Raw genomic sequence first — 18,610 nt, forward strand, 5'->3', positions numbered from 1 at the left:
TGTCTACACTCTCCTTTGGTGATCTCACGCACTCCATTGGCTTCAATCACCACCTTTGCCCAGATTATTTGTCGTTGTTGTTTAGTTGTTCTCAGTCGTCTCTGACACTCCATGACCCCATTTGGGGTTTTCTTGGCAAAGATTCTGGAGTGGTTTGCCATTTCCTTCTCCAGTTCCTTTTACAGATGAGGAAACTGAGGCAAACAGGGTTAAATGACTTGCCCAGGGTCACACACCCGGTGAGTGTCTGAGGCTAAATTTGAACTCACAAAGATGAGCTTCCTGACTCCCAGCCCAATACTTTATCCACTCCATCACCTAGCTGCCAGATTAATTGTACTTACATTCTAATAGTTCTTTCTTTCTTTTTGTTTGATGGCTTAGTACAGTACTAGGCTAGCATTTCTTTGGGTCATCAATATCTGCAGGACTTCCTCTCTCCTTTTAAGGGGCAGATTAGATAGTAATGCCTAAATGACCATCTCTGGATGATTTCTGTGAACAAAACCTGTTCTAGAACCATCTCTGCCCATCTGGCCATCAGGTTTGCAGAAACCTCACACAGTTACAATCCCAGGAGTGCATAATGACTTTGGAGGATCTCAAATAGCTGCCATAGAGACCATGCACGTTACTCCGTAGGAAAGGTATTTAGACCCTCTAGAAAAACCTCTTATCTCTTAATTCAGCAATGCCTTTCTTATTAATTTTTTGAGGATCATGCCCAGAGAAGGACATTTAAGGCCACAGCTCCATTGTGGAATATAAATACCTAGATGAAAGGTCTCATCCCCCAACAACTACCACCACCATTTATTAAACATCTACTGAAATACTGAGGAGAAAAATTGAAAAAAAAATATTCAATCCCAACCCTGAAAGGGCTTACAGTGCAGAGGAAGTGAAATAGGTACAAGCAAGGGCAGCTAGGTGGCGCCATAGTGAACAGAGCGCTGGGCCTGGAGTCAAGAAGACATCTTTCTGAGTTCAAATCCAGCCTCAGACACTCACTGGCTGTGTAATCCTGGGCAAGTCACTTAACCCTGTTGCCTCAGTTTCCTCATTTGTGAAATGAGCTGGAGAAGGAAATGGCAAACCACTCCAGTATCTTTGCCAAGAAAACCTGAAATGGGGGGGGGGGTCACAAAAAGTCAGACACAACTGAAATGACCAAAGAATAATAATAATATTGATAGTGTAAGGTACAATGTAGTAGAGATAAAGGAGAATATTGGTTAAAAGGCCCTGAGAAAATTTGATGGGAGAGAAGACATTAATATTGGGGGTCAATTAGGGAAGACAGTATTTAGGGGGTGGAGCCTGGATTGAACCTTGAAGGAAGAAAGAAAAGTATTTTCCCCAGTGGAGAGGAGAAGTGCACCCCACGGACGCCAAAGGAGACAGGCAGATAGGTATCCAGATTGAATTATTGAAGCCAGATTATGGAAGGCTAAAATCAGGTAAAGAAATATGTACTTTCTCCTCCTGATAACAGGAAACCATGGTCATTTATAAACACTGAAGAAAACACAAGCCAGTCATGGGAGGATTTGCCTGTGCCCTCTGTAGTGCTGATGTATCAGGAGCATACACTTTGCTGCTGTTGGGAGATAGCCCCATGTGTCAAATTAGTGGAGAAGAGAAAAGATAATTCCCATCTAGGATGACTTATGGACTTTACAGATGAGGAATCTGAGACTCTAGAAGGCTAAATGACTTATCCAGGGTGACGTAGCTAGTAAAAAGTTGAGGGGGGTTTGAACCCAGGATTTTCTGACTCTTAGTCATTATGGCACATAGCCTCTGGTTTCTGCGTCATGCCTATTCTGTGTTGTCTCATCCTGCATTTTTGGAAACCAGAAAGTGGAGCATTTTACATTTGGATTACAGGGGTGAGGAACCTGCATGTGGTCTTCCAGGTCCTCAGGTGTGGCGCTTGGACTGAGTCCAAGTTTTACAGAACAAATCCTTTTCTTAAGGGGATTTGTTTTGTGAGGTTTGGATTCAGTTAAAGGGCCGCACTTAAGAACCTTGAGGGCCACATATGGCCTTGAGACCTCAGGTTCTCCACCTCTGATTGGGAAGTTAAATCTAGAAGGCATCTACAACTCTTTCTCAAAAGTTCGAAGGTGGTGCTAAACATCTGGGCAATATCTAATCCAGAGGGTCCTGGGAGAGTCTGCTCTGCCCTTCCAAACAAGCCTTCCTCTTTTACAATCTTAACAATGCCATGCTTCCTTCATCATAGTTAATTCCATTCCTCTACAATATGGTGCCCAAGGGGGCAAAAAGCATTAATAAAATAGGGAGAAAATTGCAAAGCAGAGTAAGCAGAAATTTAAAACTGAAGACCTTCAGCGAAGAGTCCCCACTCACCCACCCCTAATGCATAATTTTAAAGGATGTTTTGGATTCCACCAAAGATGACTCAAGAACATTGGGAGTGGAAAAATGTCTGAAAATAATTCAATACCCATGTTGCTGAGGCAGCCACTGGAGAAATAAAATTGAAACCAAGTATTTTAATCACTGATTCGATACTGACTGGCCTTATTCACTGGAATCTTGGGGTGGCAGTTTGGTATAGAAGAGAGAGGGCTGGACTCTGAGTCAGGTCAGGGAGGCTTGGGTTCAAGTCTCACTCTGTGACTAGCTGTGTGGCCACAGGCAAATGAATCACTTAGATTCTGTGCCTCTGTTTCCCCATCTGCGGAATAGTAGGTTTTCTGTTTAACTCAAATGAGATAATGTGTGTGGAGCATTTTGAAAAATTTATAGCATAATACAAAAGTCATTTTTACTATTTTATATTTTTTCCAGCTCAATTAAAACCAAAGTTAGATATTATATGGTGAATAAACTCATAAATAAAATGCTTCTCAAAAGTTAATGTGATACCATGGGAAGGGGGCTTTATTTGGAGTTGGGGGACCCAACTTTGCCTCTGCCATTTGCTATCTGTCTGGCCTTAGACAAATCACTTAACCACTCTGGGATTCATCTGTAAAATGAGGGGATGGGACTAGATGACCTCTCTGCTCCCTTCTAGTTCTTAATCTATGATCCTTTGAACTTAAAAATCAGATTAGGATTTGGTTCAGTTAGAACCTTCAACTTAATAAAGATAATAGCTTGCATATACATAGTATTTATGGATACAAAACACTTTCACACTTTTATCTGACCATCACAACAACTTTGAGAAGTAGGTCATACAAATATTACCTTTACTACCTAAAGGGGAGGCATGGTACCACAAAAGGAACATCGGTCTTGGATTCAGAAAACCTAGGTTCACATTCTGGCTTTGGACCCTTCTTCTCTCTACTGCTGAGCTAGTCTAGTCACTGGCCATTTACAGTTGCTGTCCAAAGTACTTGAGCTGATAGACCAACTCTCATTTCTACTGCCTACCTCCCCAGGTTGTCAAGAGGAGGGTACTTTGTAAAAAGTTAAAGGACCGTCTATAAGTGTGAATTTTCCCTATTTTACAAGTGGAGAAATACGGTCTTAGAGAGATAAAGCAACTTTCATGGATAGTAAGAGGTCTCTTTTAGGTCAGTCCATTACATAATCTGCCTCTAATGCTAATATTCGTTTGATTTCAGAATTCTCTCTCCTCAAAGGACACAGTGGAAATGCATACCTCTGGGGAAGCAATGGAAACCAATGTTAAGTCTGGTGGTCTCAGCTGACCTGCAGCCTTTCCTACATTTCAAAACTGGCTCCGTGGAGAAACATGTGGATTCCTCGCCTTTCACCACAAGGTCCAAGAACTCATACTTCCTTTGCATTTTGCACCCTAAAAGGGAATTTGGAGAGAAGATTTGGAGACAGTAGGTCAGTGGATTATACAATAATACATGATTCATTGAAGTCTTATAATTGTTCAGTTTTTTTCAATCTGTGTGACTCCTCATCACCCTATTTAGAGTTTTCTTGACAAAGATACTAGAGTAGTTGGCCATGTCCTTCTCCAGCTTCTTTGACAGATGAGGAACCTGAGGCAAACAGGGTAAGTGACTTGCCCAGGGTCATATAGCTAGTGAAGTCTGAATAGCTAGCCAGATTTGAACTCAGAAAGATGAGTCTTCTTGACTCCAGGCCTAGCACTCTATCAACTGTGCCACCTAGTTGTCCTGAAGTTTTATCATACTTTAACATAAATTCATCTTTATTTCAAAAATAGGGAAAATTGAAAGTGAATCTCTTTTAAAAATGTTTTATGGCCCAAGAGTTTATCATCCAGTGGCCAGTCTGCTGGTGTTGATGTAAACTTATCTTTGAATGACACTTACAATCCATACCCTGGCCTAAACACAAAGCTTTCTCGTCTTAGTAAAACCTTTCAAAGCTTGTGCTCCAAGGGTTTAATGACCACTCAAGGTCACCTCCACATCATGATGATCTTTTGGAGTAGAACTTCGGTGGAGATTCATTTTCTTTTAAAAAATTTTTATCGATAACTTTTGTTTTTCTATTTTTCTATTTTTCTTATTTCTATGTGTATCCTTCCCCCTATACATCTTAAGATGATATATGTAGAGTTCTTAGTAAAACTTAAAGTTCTATATGAAGGTTAGCTATTGTTATAGATATTATTGTTATTGAAAAGGATAAGCATTTATATAGCACCTACTATGTGCCAGGAACAGTGCTAAGCACTTTTTATAAATATTATCTCACTCGATCCTCACGACAACCCTGCAAGGTAAATGCTATTATTATCCCCATCTTACAGCTGAGAAAACTGAAGCAAACAAGGTTAAGTGACTTGCATAGGGTCATACACTAAGTGTATGAAGCCAGATTTATACCCAGGATTCCTGACTTCAAGTCCTATGCTCCATCCATGTAACAATAATATTACTTGCAGCTGCTGTGGGGGTGTAAGACCAATAACACCTACACACAGGAGGGCTGCTAAAGGAAAGCAACTCAAAAGGGGTCAACAATCTTACTTTAATCAAACATATATAGGGTGTTCCTAAAGTCTGGACACATAGGCATAAATGCATGTTTTCAAGAAATGAAATGAATGAAATTTTCAACCATATTTTATTTAATTGGAATATTAACAAATAACATCTTCAATATGATTTCATCATTTGTGATGCAAAGGTTGATACACTTTGCAAGATTCATGTGAATTTGATGCAGTAACTCCACATTGCCATCAATTTTCCTATGTGCCCAGACTTTAGGGACACCCTATTCATCATTTACTTAGTTCAGGGGAAAAACGTCAGCACCCTGAACTTCAGATAAAATACAAACAGTAATTACAAGCAGATAAAATAATACAAATCAACAGACAGGGCTTCTAGCAGTCTTACCAAATCACAATACATATATAGTTATCAGAGGGAGAAGCATCAACATCTGAATTTTCAAAGCCAGGGGGCTCCTCAATGGCTATCCTACTCAGAGTCTCATCTGGCTACATCACATGAACACTCTTCCAATGAGTGAACCCCAAAGCAAAATGCTAACCTCAGAGTACATATATGCTTCTTCAGGGTCAGAGCGCATCACAACGCTGGTGACCCAGAAACATGTGACTCAAACTCATGTGACTTAGGCTTCCATGTGACTTAAGCAGGTCACATTGGCCTATTAATGGTTGGGAAAGATCATCCAATTAAACAAAAAAAATATATTAACAATACAATCCACTGTACTTATCATCATATTATTATCTTCTATAACAAAGAATAAAAAAGAAAGGGAAAAAATGAAGTTTATCAAAATTAGCCAACACATTAACCAAGTCTGACAGTATAATTCATTGTTCTGTGGGAGAGGTGGCTTTTTCATCCTTTATTTCAAGGTTAAGCTTGATCAGTATAATTGCAGGATTCAGTTTCTTTTTTCACTGATAGTTATACACACTGTGTGCATTATTTTCCTGGTTCTACTTACTTCATTCTGCATCAGTTCATAATAGTCTTTCAATGCTTTTCCGAATTCTTCATTTGCATCATTTTTCCTGAAATAGTAACATTCCATTACCTTCATGTGCCACAATAGCTTTGGCACCTCCCTAATCAGTGGGCAGCTGCTTTGTTTCCAGTTCTTTGCTGCTACATGAAGTTCTACCATGAATCTTTTGGTGTAGATACTATCTTTCTATCTGGACCTCCAAGTTAAATTACATCATAGGGGTTTTGGTCAATTTTGTAGCATTGGTTTTCAGATTGCTTGGACTATTTCTTAGCTCCAGAAACAATACATTCCACACCCCTGCCAACATTAATTATTCCCATCTTTTGTCATCTTTGCCACTTTTATTGCACTTTTATGCCACTTTTTTATGCCACTTTTATGGGTGTGAAGTAAAACTTCAGAGATGTTTTGACTTACAGCAGTTTCTCATTGTTGGGAAGTTTACAATTCTGCTTCTGATATCTTCATATCTTTTGATCAATTATCCATTGAGAAATGATTCTTTGTTTTATATATTTGTGTTAGTGTATTAGTTCCCAAATAATCTCAAGATACAAACCTTTATCAGAGATGTTTGGTGCCACATTTTGCTCCCATTTGAAAGCTTCTCTTATCCTCGTTGCATTGATTTTGTTGGTACAAAAGCTTTTCAATTTCACATTACTGAAATCCTCTAGTTTCTCTTCTGTGATTACCTCTGTCTCCTGTCTGGTTAAGAGGTTCATTTTTTATATGACCCTCATCTTAGTAATACCACTCAAATGTTTGGGTTTGGGACCATGATATATAGGAGGGAGACTGCTACAAAATATCAGCGATAGCTAAGCTATTGGGAAACCATAATTCTTCTACTGATAATCAAATTGAATTTTCAGCTTCTATTTTTTAAAAATGATCCTCTTTAAAAGATAGAAATTTCTCAAGACAACCAAGTATTTATCTCATCTAATTGACTTCATCAAAATGGTGGGGGGAAATGATGGTAGAACTACAAAAGGAAGACCAATTTCAACAGCAGATTTTTTCTAGAATTTTAATTATCCCAAAGAATAAGGTCTCATCAATTCTGTCAATATACTGCTACTACTATTCCATAACTCTTCGAATGGGTATTGGGCCCAGGGCTTCTAAGAGAAGTCACTTTGCCATCTGGCTTGGAATATTTCATTCTTCCTAGAAGACTTTTAGTGCCAGGCTCCTAGAATGCCCAGCCTCAGTCAGGTCTTTTTCTCTCTATTGTAGACAGTTTACCAGACCCTATCTAGATTTAATTTTCTTAGACGCCAAGTGACCTCGATGGCAGGTGCCATCTAGAAACCTGTTTGTCTCATGTCAGTTCTTTTCAGCAACTAGAAGCTAAGCCCCTGTTCTTCTCTTTTTAAAACCCAGAGCCAACTTTTTGAGTATTCACGATTGCGTTTGTTTTTGCCTAAGAGGCGTTTGCAGAATTTAGCTCATTCTCTGGGTAAAGAAGACAGAAACTTCTGTGTCCCATGAATGACTAAGTCTGTCTTAGTTCAAGTTCCCATTTCCTTGGGTTATCTTTGGAGATTCATCTTCTCATTTATCTTTTCAATAGGGATTGAACTAGGTGATCTCTCATGTTAACTTGAAATTTTGGATTCACTTAGGTGTATACCTTGGTTTTTCAGAATTTTCCAGATTTTCAGATTTTCCAGAATCCAATCACAATACCAAGATGTCTCAAACATATAATAACAATATATGAAGGACCTGTGTGGTGTCATCAGCAAGGCAAACTCCCTCTACCAGCAGGCAATCACCTGTAATGCCCTTGAGAATGAAGTAGCTTGTTTATGATACAGCAGATAAACCTGAAGGAGTTGGCAAAGACACATAGAGGTTCTGCGAGTTGCCCAAAGCTACACAGTGAAGAAGGGTATGAGTCAGGATATGAAGCCACAAGCCCAGTATGCTATCCACTAAGTCAAGCTGCCTCTACATAGCAATAACAAATAACATTTCCACCAAAATTAATCGAAGCAACCTCCATTGTTTCATGCCAGCCATCCTCACCTATAACCAGGCTCAGCTCTTGGCTCTCCGGGACAACCTTTCCCCTTCTGTTGTCCCTTCCCCTGCCAGTATCTCCTCCCTCCACAGTCTGCTGTCCAGTTCTCTTTTACAGGTAGCCTGCCCCTAGTAGAAAGTAAGCTCTTTGAGGACAGGAACTGTCTTCTTGCTTGTATTAATATTCCCTGTGTTTAGCGCAGTGTTTGGCACGTAGTAAGTGCTTAAAAGATGCTTTGGGCAGTTAGATGGTGCAGTGTATAGAGCACCTGGCCTAGAGTCAGGAAGACCTGAGTTCAAATCTGGCCTCAGACACTATGTGATCCCTGGGCAAATCACTTAACCTTGTTTGCCTCAGTTTTTTCATCTGTAAAATGAGCTGGAGAAGGAAATGGCAAAACACTCTAGTATCTTTGTCAAGAAAACTCCATATAGGGTCACGAAGAATCACACACAACTGAAACAACCAAACAACAACATTAAATACTTAATCTAATCTAAGTGTAATTTCCTTATGCCTGAATTATGCTGGTTAATGATCACTTCAAGGGTAACAAAAATTGTGTCATTGGGAACATTTGAATAAGAGATTTGCATGATAAGAGATGCTAAGAGAAGATAAAGGAACCAGTAGGATGAGCTAAAAGAGACAAGAGCCCAGACATGGGGAGGATCCAGAGAATAGAAAGCTTTAAGGGGCTTGCTTGATCTACACACGGACAAAGCCAACACAAAGATGAAGGCGATACAGTGTCAAGATCAAAGTAGAAAAAAAGTAAGACAAATTGGATATTGAATCGTGCAGAGAGGAGAGAAAAAGGGGGAGTGGAAAGCTATCATAATTGACGTGATTGACAGCTAAAAGCTATGGAAATCTTGGGGAAGGAGAAAGAAAATGTAGCCAGAGTTTACAAAACCCCACTGACTTTAGAGAAATGATTAGATCACGGGTGTTCCTCAAACAAAATTGGAAGAAATGAGAACTATTGCTCTTTCTTTCTGCACATCAAAAGTGTATTCTTCCTTTTTTTGATGCTAAAAAACTAGTTTTGTGATGTGTCGAAATAGTGTGAGTAACCTCTGAAAACTAGGACATTTCTAAGATCTGTCATTGCACATACAAAATGGAGGTATCTGCCTAAACGCTCATCTTCATATTCGATGTCATGCTAAGAGTCTTTGCTCTGAGCCTCTTGAGTGTGTAATTAATTTCCAAATGCACTAACCTTTGTCACAGTTTTTTTTGACCAACAACCATGCATGAAAAAAAGCCGTGCAGTCATGGGCCTGCTTCTGATTGGGCATTTCCAGTTCATCTTGAACCTCCCAGTTGGCTTTTCCACAAATTCCACAGGTCTTCTCTCTCATCCAAGAAGAGATGGTAATCTTTGAGGATAGAGCATATTTCATGTATATTCTATTTAAATCAGCCAGCATTTATCAACCACCTCCCACGTGTAGGGAATTGTCTTAGGAAATGAAGATGCCAAGACAAATGAATAAGTGACCCTGCTCTCAAGGAGATTATATTCTACCGAAGACATTCAACCTTTATCCTTGAAAGGAAGGTCCATATAAACTGAGGATGGACAGAATATTAAATACACCTGCTGGGATCAGTAAAAGATTCCCATAGGACAGGGCACTGGAGATGAGCCTTGTAGGAAGCTAAGGATGCTCTGGAGCAGAGGTGAGGGGGAAGACATTCTAGGTGTAGCACACCCTTGAGTGTGCATGATGGAGGCACACTTTCTGCTAGCCATGGGTCCTTATTCACTGGCTGCTGAGCTAGAACTTCAGGGGAAAAGGTTATCCTTACCCTTCAGGTTTCTCCTTCCTGCTGGCCAGGAAGTGGCAGGAACTCTCTGAGCTTTGGAGGGCCATTGAGGTTGGGTTCTTTTCCCAAGCTAATGACCTTCTAGTTGAACCCGTGTCTAGGATGAGTTTGCCTCCCGTTTGTGTCCTAATTCCTTTGGTACTGAGACCTGCAAGATGCCCAAAAGCAGCTCACATCTTCCTTCTCCCCCAGCCTTGGAAAGTGGGGTATCAGCTTCTGGTCACTCTATCTCCTGACTCCATGCCTCTGCTCTCACTGTCTCCCATCTCCCATACCCAGAATGTGCTTTCTCATGACCTCTACCTCCTGGCTGCTTTGGCCTCCTTCAAGACTCAGATCAAACTTCACCTTCTGCAAGAAGCTTTTCCAAGGCTCCTCCCATTGCCCCCCTCCCATTGCCTTCTCTTTGAAATTACCTCTCATTCTCATATATACATGTATGTATATGCCTGCACATGTTATGTGTATGTACATACCCCATGTAATACATGCTTATGTGTATATATCTATATCTATCTCTCTCACATCTATATCTATCTATATCTATATCTATATCTATCTCTGTATCTGTATCTATATCTATATCTATCTCTGTATCTGTATCTGTATCTATATCTATCTATATCTATATCTATATCTATCTTGTTTGTATGTAGCTGTTTGCATGCTGTCTCCTCCATTAGATTTTGAGCTCCTTGAGACCAAATAGTCTTGGGGCTTGGGGGCCTTTCTTTGTATTTCCAGCATTTAATACATTGCCTGGCACATGGTATATGCTTAATAAATGCTTATTGACTGATGGGAAAGGGGCTTCAGCAAACCAGCCGAAAGGGAAGGATCATTCCCAGGGAGAGACACCACCTGGAAGAAAAGAGCCCCCTTGGAATTGATGGGGCTGTACTCAGTGGAGGTGTAATGTTAGGCAGCTAATGAACAGGCTTGTCCCAAAGTTCTAATGAAGGAGGCTTTGAAAGCCTCTTAACTAATTGTAATCATACTATAGTTCTTTATTGTTTAATATTCCCTTTCTGTATGGGTTAAAAAGCTGTCTGCTCCATATCTGATTTGGATTTGTATTCTGGGGACTTTTTTTACTTCCTCCTTGTCCGCACCCTCATGTGAAGGACCCCCTGGACACTAGGACCCAAAATTGAATTATCCTTTGGGAATCTGAGGTGGTGGTGGGATTGAAGCATCGGGAGCCTTGTTTCCTAATGAGGAGGTAGGCAATCACAAAACAGTGAAGCCAAGCCAAACCGGGAAGACAAGTGAAGGACAGAGCCCTTGTGGTCCCAGTCTACCATGCTAGATAAGTGTGGAGGGAAACTTGTGCAAATTGTGGAGACAGCATACAGAATGATGATTCCAGTAATCAGGCCATTGTGGGGGAGAACATAGAATGCATAGAGAGGATTGATGTGAAAAGTCTGAAAAGGTAGACTGACCAGATTATGAGAGGCTTTAAACACCACCTTAAGGGAGCCACCAAAGATGCTCAAATAAGGGAGTTATTTGGTCACAGAAGGAATGCTTAATGCCTTAGGAAGGCATTTTGAACTTCTGTTTGGAAGGATGAGTTGGAGTAGTGAGAAACTGGAATTGGAGGCTATTTGGAACAGTCCATTCCAGAGTATGCACAGGATGGTGACCCTACTGAGTCAAGAGGAGAAAGTTGTGAAACATGTGCAGGTGAAATTGACAAGGCAAGGCAAGTGATTAAATATGGAGGCGAAGGGGACTGAAAGGTAAAAAAGATGGCTCTGAGCTTGAAACCTGGGTGAACGGAAGAGTGCTTGTCCCCACAACAGAAAGATGGGAATCTGGAGGAAGGACAGGGGGAAAGACATTTGGGAAAGATGATTAATCATTTGGAATATGTTGAGTATGAGTTGCCTGTGAAGTCCAGATGAAAATGCTATCTGGCAGTTGGTGATGGAAGACCAGAGCTCAAGAGAGAGATGAGAGTTGGATAAATAGATTAAAATACATGAATCTATGTACCTATTTATGAAAGAGAATTTCAGTAGGATAATAAACATTCCTTACCTTAAGTATTTTGCCATCATAAACTAATTCTTCTAATCCAAATTCAGATGCTAATATAGTAATACTTCCATTTTGTTGGTAAATATTTATGTAGTCTGTTAAAAAAAGGAAAACATTAAGTGCATAGCTGCTTTTGGAATTAATGTTAGCAGTCAATAGTCTTACTTTTCATTTCCCCCCTCCTTTTTAACAAAAGACTTTTAAATGCATTTTATTCGTTGATGATAAACATTTCTTCCAGTCATTTATTCCCTAGATTTTTTTCTCCTTGCTATTTTGCTTATTTTTATGTGAAAATTTCCCAGTGAAATAAAAAAAAAAGAATTTGGCATGTTTTAGGAAGAAATTACTTAGGTACGCTGTCATGATTTGATGTTGTACTCAAGTCCTGGCATCTTGCTGGTGTCCATTTCTCTCCTTTACACAAGTGGTCTTCCAAGTCTGGAATCTGCTCTTTCCTCATATGTTCTTTTTAGAATCCCTAACTTTTTCCAAAGCCTAACTCAGGTGCCACCTCATACATGAAAGATTTCCCAATCTCTCCAGCTAATTTTGTATCACTTCATGCATTTCCTCTTTTTAGGTGTGTGTATATATATGTTTGTGTGTGTATGTATATATATACACATATGTATGTATATACACATACATACACACATACATATGTGTATATACACACATACATATGTGTATATATATACACATACATACACACACTTTCATATATATATATATATATAGTATGCCCCCGATGGAATGTGGACTCCTTCCTAGAAAACATCATCTTTGTCCCATGAGCAGCCAGCACAGCGCCTTATACTGACATTTAATAAGTGTCTATTGAAGGTGAAGTTTAAAGAGGGAACCTTCCCTTGGACATTTCCCAGATTTAGACTTTTGCTTGAGCTAGAAAAGATGGAAAAATCCAATTATTCCCAAGACCTGCCTGTCACTATCTGAGGTGACTAGCATAAGAAACTTAGAATAATTTTTTTCGTCATCCAAAGAAAGTTCTATGCAGAGCATATAGGAGCTGAAAACGTAGTCTCAAAGATACTTGATAATACAAAATTAAACGATCAAAAGTTGAAGGCACCTCTGTGAATATACAGCACCAACTACTGTCATTTCCAATTTATGCTGAGAACTCATGTCTCCCAGCAGGTTATGTGTGTTATGGTTAATGCTTTAAAAAAAAGGCTAAATCTGATAATAGCAGGACAAGATAACTCATGTTTCATTCTAACTAAAATGCCAACTAAATACTAGAATTCCCATATCCTTTTTCCTTCAGATGCAAACCTTTTTAACTAAGAAAGTCGGTTAGAAAAAAGTGCATTTATAAAGTCTAAGGAATGCTCATATTTCAAATGGAAGTTTTCTGGTGTTTTAGTTCAGATTCATCAAAACCATCTATATTGTTCAATGTAAGAAAGAAGAAAATAAACATTTACTAAGCATCTACTATGTTTCAGGAATTGTGCTAAGCACTTTACAAATATCTCATTTGATTTCCACAACCACCCCGGGGGATAGATGTCATTAATTTCCCCCTTTTACAGTTGAAGAAACTGAGGCAAGCAAAGGTTGAGTCATACAGAAGTAGAGCTCAAGTCTCCATTCCAGGCTCAGTGCGCTATCCACTGTGCTACCTAGAGGGCCTTGTTGAAGTGTTAAATGTTAATATGAAGGGGTGATATCTTTAAAAATAAGCCTTTGGAGCAGCTTTGGCCCATGCTATACATACTGTTAAATCACTGATTACCCTGTGATTGAACATTTAAATGCAGATTGATAAACTGAAACTAACCTAATACATATTTTTTGAGAGTTAAAATTTGTTGTTTTAAAATTGAGATTACATTAAGCCAAGAGGGCATTGCCACTCATAAATAAATTGTTTCACAATGTACTGTACCTTCTTTATCCTCATATACACCTTCATTTGTTAATAGTGGGGTGTCATCCAAAATTACACAGAGATTTGATGATGAAGCTGGATAGATTGCTATTCTCCTTTGAAAGAAAAAAAGACAATTAAAAAATTTCACAAGTTGTGATTTTGTATCCTGCAGCTTTGGTAAAGTTGCTAATTATTTCAACTAGTTTTTAGTTGATTCTCCAGGATCCTCTAAGTATATCATTATATATTATAATTATTTTTATATAACAATATTATGTCATATATACATTTATATACATAGATATATCATCTGTGAAGAGTTGCTAGTTTTGTCTCCTCATTGTTTATTGTAATTCCTTCCTTTTCTTTTTTTTCTTATTGCTATAGCTAATATTTCTAGTACAATATTGAATAATATGCAAGTTGTGATTTTGAAAACAAGTTAAATATGGTCAAGAACATAGTAAATAACCAAAAACACCTTTGCGGAGTCTCTGGTAAAGAATCTAAATTCTAGTGTGAACTCTAAAGGAAACCAATCTATTTCACCAAGGTACTATATAAATCTTCCTGGTGTGACTTCAGAGGGCACAGAACAGAATTTAATGCCTTTCAAGTTGTGAATCACAGTCTCACATTTGAAGGGTCTTGGAGTTCAGTTCTCTCTCTGGTTCAGTCCTTACCTAAAAACACATCTCTAATACAGCACATTTGATAAGCCTCGGTGTAAAGATCTCACAAGATAATCTGCACCATCTCCAGAGGCAGTCCTAATTCCACTTTTGTTTAGCTCTAATTATCAGAGATCTAGTCAGTACACCAAGCCTCACTATGCCTTCCTGCCAGTTTCTACCCATTCCTTCCAACAAGTTCTGCCCACTGGGACCAAGGAGAAATAGTCCAATCCTTCTCCATCAGAGGTATCAAAGTCATGCCCTCCCTAGTATGGCAAGAAGCAGATTAAAATATAATTGGGTAATGTTTAATAAAATATTACAAAAAGAATACAATACAACATAGGTAATGTGGCACCATGGATAGAGCACCAGAGAGACCTGAGCTCAAATCTGGCCTCAGACATTTATAAGTTATGTCATCCTGGGTAAATCATTTAGCCTCTATTTGTCTCAGTTTCCTCATATGTAAAATAACATAAATGCTTCTAACTTTTGTGAGGTTTAAATAAGATAATATATGTAAAGAGTTTTACAAGCTTTAAAATGAAAATCAGCCAATATTATTATCTTTTTTATTATTGTGATAAAACATAATAATTTGATTTGCAAGTCCCAGGGTTGTTGTCCAATATGCCCATTTTACAGATGAGGTGTCTGAGGTTAAGTGACTTGTCCAAAATCACATAGGCAAGGTAGATCTGAGATAGGATTTAAGCCCTAGTTCTTGGACTCCATCTCTAGTTTCTTCAACTGACCCTTATATGAATTTTGGGCTCATTACTATCTTAGTTGCCCTTTGAAACTTTCTCCAGATCTTCTTCCTATAACTTTTTTTTTGATTCACCATATTCAGGGTGCATTTGAACAGAGGAGTTGGTGCCAGGTTACTGGATCATTGAATAGAAAGACATGCTCAGGTTTCTGGATATGTGCTGAAGACCGGAGAAAGGCCAATCACCTACATGGGGATTTTTTAAGGCACAGTCATCTCACTAACAGAGTGTCAGAGGTACCTATGGTGTTAGAGGCCCAGGTTTTTTTTTGATAACAATGAAAACCAAATTGCCTTCAATTCAATGTTAATAGAGCAGACTTACCTTTTCCCCAAAAATAGGGAAACCTTTCTGGTGGAATTGGTAAATTCTTTCTTTGTGAGAACCACAAATTTGGGGGCCACACGGCAATCTTTGGCCACAACAAGCTCGTGATCGTGAGGATGGAAACACTTGAACTCCATGCCATCAAATGTTTTCCAGGCAGTTTCACTGACTTCACACTGGGCTGCATGTTGATAACAAAGAAATAACGATGAACAATATACAATGAGGTGGAAATGGTTAAAGCACTGAACTTAGAGCAGGAAACACTGCATATCGAATCCTGCCCATGATCCTTCCTCATTAAACAACCACAGGCAATAACTCTGTGCCTCTGCTCATCTGCATAGTGGACTTTAAAATGCTTGTAACTTTTGTGAGGTTTAAATAAGATGACATATGTAAAGGGTTTTACAAACTTTAAAGCCCTCAATGAAAATCAGCTAGGAGTATTATGATAAAACATGATGGATTTAATTTGCATTTCTAATAGTTATGAGGACCAATGTACCAATTGCAGATAGAGGCTTAGCCTTGGAGCCAAGAAGACTTGAATTTAAGTTCTGTCCTTGACAAAGACTAGCTGGCTAACCCTGTGAAATCCAGTTAGCCTCTGGTGCTCTGGCCAGCTTCTAAGGCTGTAAGTTACAAAGTGGGTACCATGGTTCTGGATTAGATAAGGAGGAGGAAGAGGAAGAGGAAGGTTGGCATGTAGTGATCAGCTGACCTAGTCAGGAAGCCCTCAGTTACAGTGCCATCTCAGACCAATACTGATGGTCTAAACCTGGGTAAATCACTTAAGCTCCCAGTGTCCCAGACAGTGCTCTGGGACAGTAAGTTATAGACCAGCTGCTAGTCAAGCAACAAACATTTTATTAAATGTCTACTAAATACCGAATGTGGTGCTAGGTGCTAAAGATGCAAAGAAGCAAATGAAATATTCATTGCCCTCAAAGAGATTACATTCTTTTATGAGATAGAAAATGCCTTGGCAGAAACAGATTTTTCACCAAGAGTTCACTAGAATGGTGAAACACCAGGTCTAGATGATCACCATAGCGACTCCTGCGGTTACTACTACCACCACCATTATCACCAATCAGTTACCACCTCATTATCACCAATCGATACCATCATTATCATCACCTTCCATCATCATTATTACTAATTACTACTACATTATCACCAGTCACCACCACCACCATCACTTTCACCAATCAATACCACCATTATCACCAATCACCATCATCATTATCACTACCATTTTCACCAGTCACCTTTTCCCCATTTACCACCTCATTCTCACCAGTTAATGTCACCATTCTCACCAGTCTCCATGACCATTATCACAAGTCTCTATGACCATTATCACCAATTACCACCACCAATATCAACAATCACCAACCACCACCACTTCCACTCCCACTGTAGTTTGAGCATGTTCACTCAAAGCAGATCCTCTAGCCCCTGCTGCCATTCTCTTCTTGCTGCTCTCTATATTTTCATGAGGCAATGGCACAGAGCATTGCTGGACACTACACAAAGGCTAAAAAAAAATTATTTCGAGCACAATCTGAGTAAACCCATATGGGGCTTTTTCTCAAAATGCCATCATACTTTGCCCATCAGGTGAATGGTAGGAAAGTCAGGGGCAGAAATTGAATAGCCTAGTCTATCCACTGGGCTGTTTTAATTTTTAAAAAAATTAAATTAGAATACAAATTGAAGATTACATTGCTGTCTCTCATATATGTTATACTTTTTGAGCCTACAACAACTTCTGTAAATTTGAGACCATGACAAGTATTGAGAAACATAGTTCTATAATCTAATGTCCTCAGTTGCTTTAGGTGGAGAACCTGGGTCTATTTGGACTGTCTTTTTATGTCTTTCCTCATCTCAAGTCTTCATTTTGAGGAAGTGTCCAGGCAGACATCCATGTTCCCTCCTCTACTCCTGACTCATCAGACTTCTTCATGCCTCTTCTCGCCCTAGGAAATCCCTTTATTCCTGTCTCCTGGTTCTTCCAGAACCTCCATTTTGAAGAAATGCTCAGGCCAGGCCTATGCTTACTCCTTCACTCCTCCACTCCTGACCCTCCAGATACCACCTCCTTTCCTCCCCTCCACCCCCCATTTTAGCTCCTCCCCTATTGGAATGTAAGCTCTGTAGGGCAGGGACTGAATTTTAGCTTGTATTTGCATTCCCAGTATTTAACAGAGCTCCTGGAACATAGTAACCACTTAATAAATGCTTGTTGGCTTGAAATCAGATGCTCCATCATTTTTTACAGTTCTCATGTAGGAAGATTTGGGCTTTCCCAATACTCCTTTGACTCCCAATGGCCTACAACTAAAGCATAGCAACAGCAGACCAGCTTCTTTCCCTTGAAGCCAATAAATAAGAGCTCTTAGGGAAAGAAGGAAGAAATGAGTTTTACTTTGCTGTTGAAGAAGGATAAAGCTTGTCCAATGCTCAAAATGAAGAGAATAAATGAGATGGTTACCTCAATCATTTAAGCAAAAGAATCATTCTACCCCATCCTCCATATCTTTATACTTCAGGCAAAAACTGGATTTCACGATTAGATCCAATAAGCAGACACCCAGCTGGCTTCCTTTCTTATGGCTTTTCACTAAAAACTAACTTGGGTCACAACTGGAAATTTTGTTCACATGGGGCAAGCATGACTAAGGATCTGACAAATGCTGGGTATGATGGGAGAGGGGGCGATCCAGCCCTAACCTTTTCAAGATTTGTGGGTGAAAGCAGGGGCATCCCGGCCAGGAGTGGGAGGAGCAATCACAGCAGGGAGGATTATGATCATGAGTCTAAAGCTAGAAGGAATCTCAGAGGTCTTCTGGTTCAACCCCCTCATTTTATATCTGAGGAAACCAAGGTTCAAGGAAGTTAAGAGTTTGCGTAAGGTTGCGTAGATGGTAAGCATCGAAGATAGGATTCAAACCCGGGTGTTCCCAGTGCGTAGTCAGCAAATACTCTACTGTGAAGTGTTGCTTCCCAAGCATGCCCCTATAGATGTTGGGGCCCTGGGAGAAGCCCCTCTTTGTCTTGG

The 18,610-nt window shown here is 39.5% G+C and overlaps 1 protein-coding gene across 4 annotated transcripts in view; it reads right to left on the reverse strand.

Annotated features, from left to right (window-relative positions):
* LOC118846482 (vitellogenin-1-like) overlaps positions 1 to 18,610 on the reverse strand; it is a 67,434-nt gene that overhangs the window by 1,257 nt on the left and 47,567 nt on the right. Inside the window, exons 27-32 of one of the 4 annotated variants that reach the window (XM_036755081.1) lie at positions 15,538 to 15,721; positions 13,779 to 13,876; positions 11,861 to 11,955; positions 9,204 to 9,363; positions 5,923 to 5,989; positions 3,717 to 3,802 (exon numbers count right to left, since the gene is read on the reverse strand). In XM_036755081.1, coding sequence (XP_036610976.1) covers positions 5,952 to 5,989; positions 9,204 to 9,363; positions 11,861 to 11,955; positions 13,779 to 13,876; positions 15,538 to 15,721 — 575 coding nt within the window. In that variant the 3' untranslated portion in view covers positions 3,717 to 3,802; positions 5,923 to 5,951. Of the gene's footprint in view, positions 1 to 3,646; positions 3,803 to 5,922; positions 5,990 to 9,203; positions 9,364 to 11,860; positions 11,956 to 13,778; positions 13,877 to 15,537; positions 15,722 to 18,610 lie in introns of those variants that run through there. The other 3 variants (XM_036755079.1, XM_036755082.1, XM_036755083.1) reach the window with 3 other exon arrangements.

This window comes from Trichosurus vulpecula, chromosome 4, assembly GCF_011100635.1.
Source record: "Trichosurus vulpecula isolate mTriVul1 chromosome 4, mTriVul1.pri, whole genome shotgun sequence".
NCBI lineage: Eukaryota > Metazoa > Chordata > Mammalia > Diprotodontia > Phalangeridae > Trichosurus > Trichosurus vulpecula.